Genomic DNA, 4,240 nt, shown 5'->3' with positions numbered 1-4,240 from the left:
CACACTCAGCAAAATATCGTCTAATTATCGTTATCGATAAAATCCCAGAAAATATCGGGTTAATATTTTTTGTCAATATCGCACACCCCTAGTCCAGAGCAATAAGTTACTGGTAGTGTTGGGAAGGTTACTTTGGAAATGTAATAGGTTACAGATTACATCACACTAGAGTTTACGGTACGTTGTGCGTTGCACATCCATTCAGATGAACTGAAAAACAGCGCAGATCGCTTGACGGAGAGTGAAACTCTGAAGCGCTCAGTCAGAGAGTGTTCGGCGAGTGAAAATATATCTGAGCTAAACTTATTCTTAGCCTCCAACTCACACACTGGCGAGTAAAATTTGAGAATGTATTAGCAATTGGCTAATATTAGACATCATTTAGTCGCCAGAGTGAAGATTTACTCGCAATGTAGAGGGTTGCAATGCCTTGGAAAAAACAGTTCATCTTAAAAAATAAAGCATATGCATAAACCCAAATAGGACAGGTATCGAATAAACGCATACAATTCGGTGTCCCAATTAAACTCCTGAAACATTGGCGTCTCGTATTTTAGAGCAGTCGATGCAATTTATAAAAGAAATCAATCAAATTTGTATGTGTGAGAAAATATTCAGATGTAACCCCCTTTGTAATTGTTAACATTTTCAAAAGTAACTAATTTAATAACTTTTTTTTCTCAGTAACTGTAACAGATTACAGTTACATTTGTAATTAAATTACGTAATTCCGTTACATGTAACTAGCTACTCCCCAGCACTGGTTATTGATCATTTCTCACCTGTTTAAAGAGTGCATAGACCTTGAGTTTGACTTCATTCCCTGGATCCTTCTTCAGAGTTCCTAGTTTTTCTTTGGCCGCGTTGAACTCTTCTACTGATGCTCCCATAACTGCGGCAGAGCTGTGCAGCTGAGCACACACAGCTTTACTCGCTCTGGACACATATCAGAAATATATTACAATTCGGTGTCCCGGTATGTGCTTTTATGTGAAAACATGAATGAGAGGGTGTTGTGTGTGAGAGCTGAGGATCTGACAGACACCATGATGTAGAGTAAAGGTCAATGCAAGCTCAAGGTGTTTCTGTTGCGAAGCACATGATGTCCAGAGCAATAATAGAAATACTGGAGATGATAATGTCGTGCATCTAGAAACTTTACACATATTATATCTCTAATAAGATCTCTCTTACCGGGCGAATCGGTCAAATCTCCAGGGCGAGAGAAGTCTGATCGCAGCAGCCATAACCCTGACGCAACGTAATAGCTGTGCGCTGCTGTCAATCATCTGTCAGATCATCTAACTCCGCCCACTACACACATATCAGCCAATCAGACACCATCTTATTCTCACTCTCTTTTTCTCAACTTGAAATGTATCGTTCAAAAACAAGTACTGCCGCCTCCTGGTTGGAGGAATCGGATTTGCCTTTTAGATGTCGAACTGCTATGGATTGAATTTTAGTTTGGAGGAAAGAATTCACGAATAATGTTCTGAACTCGGGTGTTTGAGGAAAAAAATTTAAAACGCATTTCACTCAAACCATCGTCATTTTCAAAAAAACACCAGATTTACCCTGTATACATGTAATAAGTAGTGTAACTATTTCAATTACTTTTTTTAAGTACTGTAACTGATTACAATTTGATTACTTTTTTGAATTTCTAATGAATGTTTTCAACTTTTGATCATTTTGAAACATGTAAACCAGGCAGGGTTAACCTTACAGTAGGACTCAACACTAATTACTCTCAGAATTTCAAAATCCTTCATCACTTGGATTAAGATTATAATAATTGAATTTTAAAGCACAGCCACCACAAAACTTATGACTTTAGCACCTCTTTTTACTTTGAGATCGGTCTGAGGTTAACAGATTTAAAATCATAAGATGGTTTAATTGATTCGTTACCATCTTCATAAGTGACTGTAATTGAATTACACTTTTTTTTTCTCAGTAACTGTAACAGATTACAGTTACATTTATTTTGTAATTAAATTACATAATTCTGTTACATGTAACTAGTTACTCCCCAACACCGATGGCAGCAGCATTACAGCTGGAATAAAGCAATAAACCCCAAGAAGCCGTGGTTTACAGTGAATTTATAACAGCATCGTGCCTAAAACCCCCTTAGCTGTTATAAATTCACTGTAAACCACGGCTTCACGGGGCTTATTGCTTTTATAAAACAGTTATTCCATATACGTAGTAAGGTTTCACAAAATAAAACAGAGCAAATAAAGTGTAATGATATTAATAAAAACCGTATTCTTCCACCAAACAATGTAGTTCCTCAGAAACAGTTGTGGTTCCAACAAAGTGGTTGCCGAGCAACACACAGAAGTAAACAAAGGTGTATGTTTGTAGAGTAATTTACAACAGCTTTGAACCAATCAGAATCAAGGACCGGAACTATCCGTTTTATAACTGACAACAAATCATACTCAACCATTAAATTCAATTTGAAGGAATTTAAATCAACATTCGAGAACTAAATATATTTAATATATTATCAACAGTAGTATAACAACGATCAATGGCAATTTTCTGGCTACAGAAAGAACTGTTAACTTGCGCTTTTAAGTTGACTTGTAAATGTATTTCTGCCGACCTCGCTCCGTTCCCACGGCTCTCGGCCCCGCCCCACTCGTCACAATTATCAACAGTAGTATAACAGTGGCAATTTTCTGGCTACAGAAAGAACTGTTAACTTGCACTTTTAAGTTGACTTGTAAATGTATTTCTATTATAAACTAGCCTACAATTTCTGTTGAACAGAAACAGCTGAAAATCGAACAGAAATTGTTAATCAAATATTAGGCTATTTCTTAAAATTACTTAAATGTTAAAGGTAAAATTACTCGAATAAATTAATGAATGATGAATAGGCCTTTGTAGCCTATTTAGTTTCTGAATTGTGATCAAGTAGTTGCTGTTCATTGTAAATATTTAATAATATTTGGCATAAAAGGAATTCAATCTCTTGACCAGTAATCAGCTAAATAACGTCTCTCTAGGTGAAAGCCTGACAGCTAGTGGCTGTCTTTGTGTGCATGTATGTACAGTATGTATGATGCCAGGAAAAAAGTCAGTCTTGGAATATGTACAACAGTACCATCTGCTGGTTCATAAAGTGTACATAAAGACAACAGGCATACTGTACTGGAATAAATTTGACTAAAAACTGTTCCCTAAGCAACACCAGGTGACAGAAGTTTTCTTTTCTCTTTTTAATAGATACATAAATGTCCAAAAATAAATTAATTAATTAGCAAACAAAACATAAACTAAGCCATTTGCAGAGAACGAGCTCCTCAATTCTCAATCCAACCGAACAGAGCCATAAAATAAAGCAAACCTGGAATCCAAATCTCATTACATGTTTAATGACCACATACAACTAAAAATAGCCATACAAATCATCTAAAGGCTTGTCTGTTTAAACTGTGTAGACTAAATATTTTCATTTATGCTTTTTTTTTTTTAAAGAAGAAATCAGATATTTTTGTGTTGATTCACAATTCGGATGACTTAACTATTACAGTAAAATGTGAAAACGGTAATAACAACAATAACTTAAATGAGCGTTTGGTTCAAACTATGTGAATGGGATGTGCATATAGACTACACATAAATTATGAATCAATACAGTGCTTGGATTAGCCTGCCACATTCATGCAAGGCACAATGAATATAATGTACAATCAATCAGTAATGAGCGAAACCTAGTTGCGACACACCCCAAAGTAAAAATTGTGAGGCCATTATCACTTACAGTTTTCATAACTCTGGGTGTGTTGTAACTGAAGACGTTTACAAACTAAAGGGGTTTGTTACAGCTGAATGCAGCTCCTGCTGAACACTGTAGCCTGTGTTTTATGCATCTGATGTCCATGTTTGTAAATTAGATTGATTGAAATAGACTTACAAATGATAAATGTGACTCAAGCAGAGGAATGATGAGAAGACTTCATGGCTCCATCGTTTGGTGAAAATCAGCCTTCAGAAAATGTTGATTAGATTTACAGTGTTGCCAATTTAGCAATTTTGTTGCTAGATTTAGCAACTTTTCAGACAACCCTAGGAACTTTTTGTTTTGTTTTGTTTTTCAAAAAGCACCTAGCGACAAATTTAGCTATTTTTATCTATCTATCTATCTATCTATCTATCTATCTATCTGTCTATCTGTCTGTCTATCATCTATCTATCTATCTATCTATCTATCTATCTATCT

At 35.5% G+C, this 4,240-nt stretch overlaps 1 protein-coding gene across 1 annotated transcript in view; it reads right to left on the bottom strand.

Annotated features, from left to right (window-relative positions):
* LOC107713764 (enoyl-CoA delta isomerase 2, mitochondrial-like) overlaps positions 1–1,305 on the bottom strand; it is a 10,520-nt gene extending 9,215 nt beyond the window's left edge. The window contains exons 1-2 of the mRNA XM_016519375.1: positions 1,195–1,305; positions 783–936 (exon numbers count right to left, since the gene is read on the bottom strand). Of these exons, the coding sequence (XP_016374861.1) occupies positions 783–936; positions 1,195–1,289 (249 nt within the window). The 5' untranslated portion in view covers positions 1,290–1,305. The remainder of the gene's footprint in view (positions 1–782; positions 937–1,194) is intronic.
* Positions 1,306–4,240: the final 2,935 nt, after the last annotated feature.

Source organism: Sinocyclocheilus rhinocerous, unplaced genomic scaffold (assembly GCF_001515625.1).
Source record: "Sinocyclocheilus rhinocerous isolate Xijiao unplaced genomic scaffold, SAMN03320098_v1.1 scaffold642, whole genome shotgun sequence".
NCBI classification, from domain to species: domain Eukaryota; kingdom Metazoa; phylum Chordata; class Actinopteri; order Cypriniformes; family Cyprinidae; genus Sinocyclocheilus; species Sinocyclocheilus rhinocerous.
The sequence above is the reverse complement of the archived record's forward strand: the minus strand, read 5'-3'. Positions and strand labels throughout refer to the sequence as shown.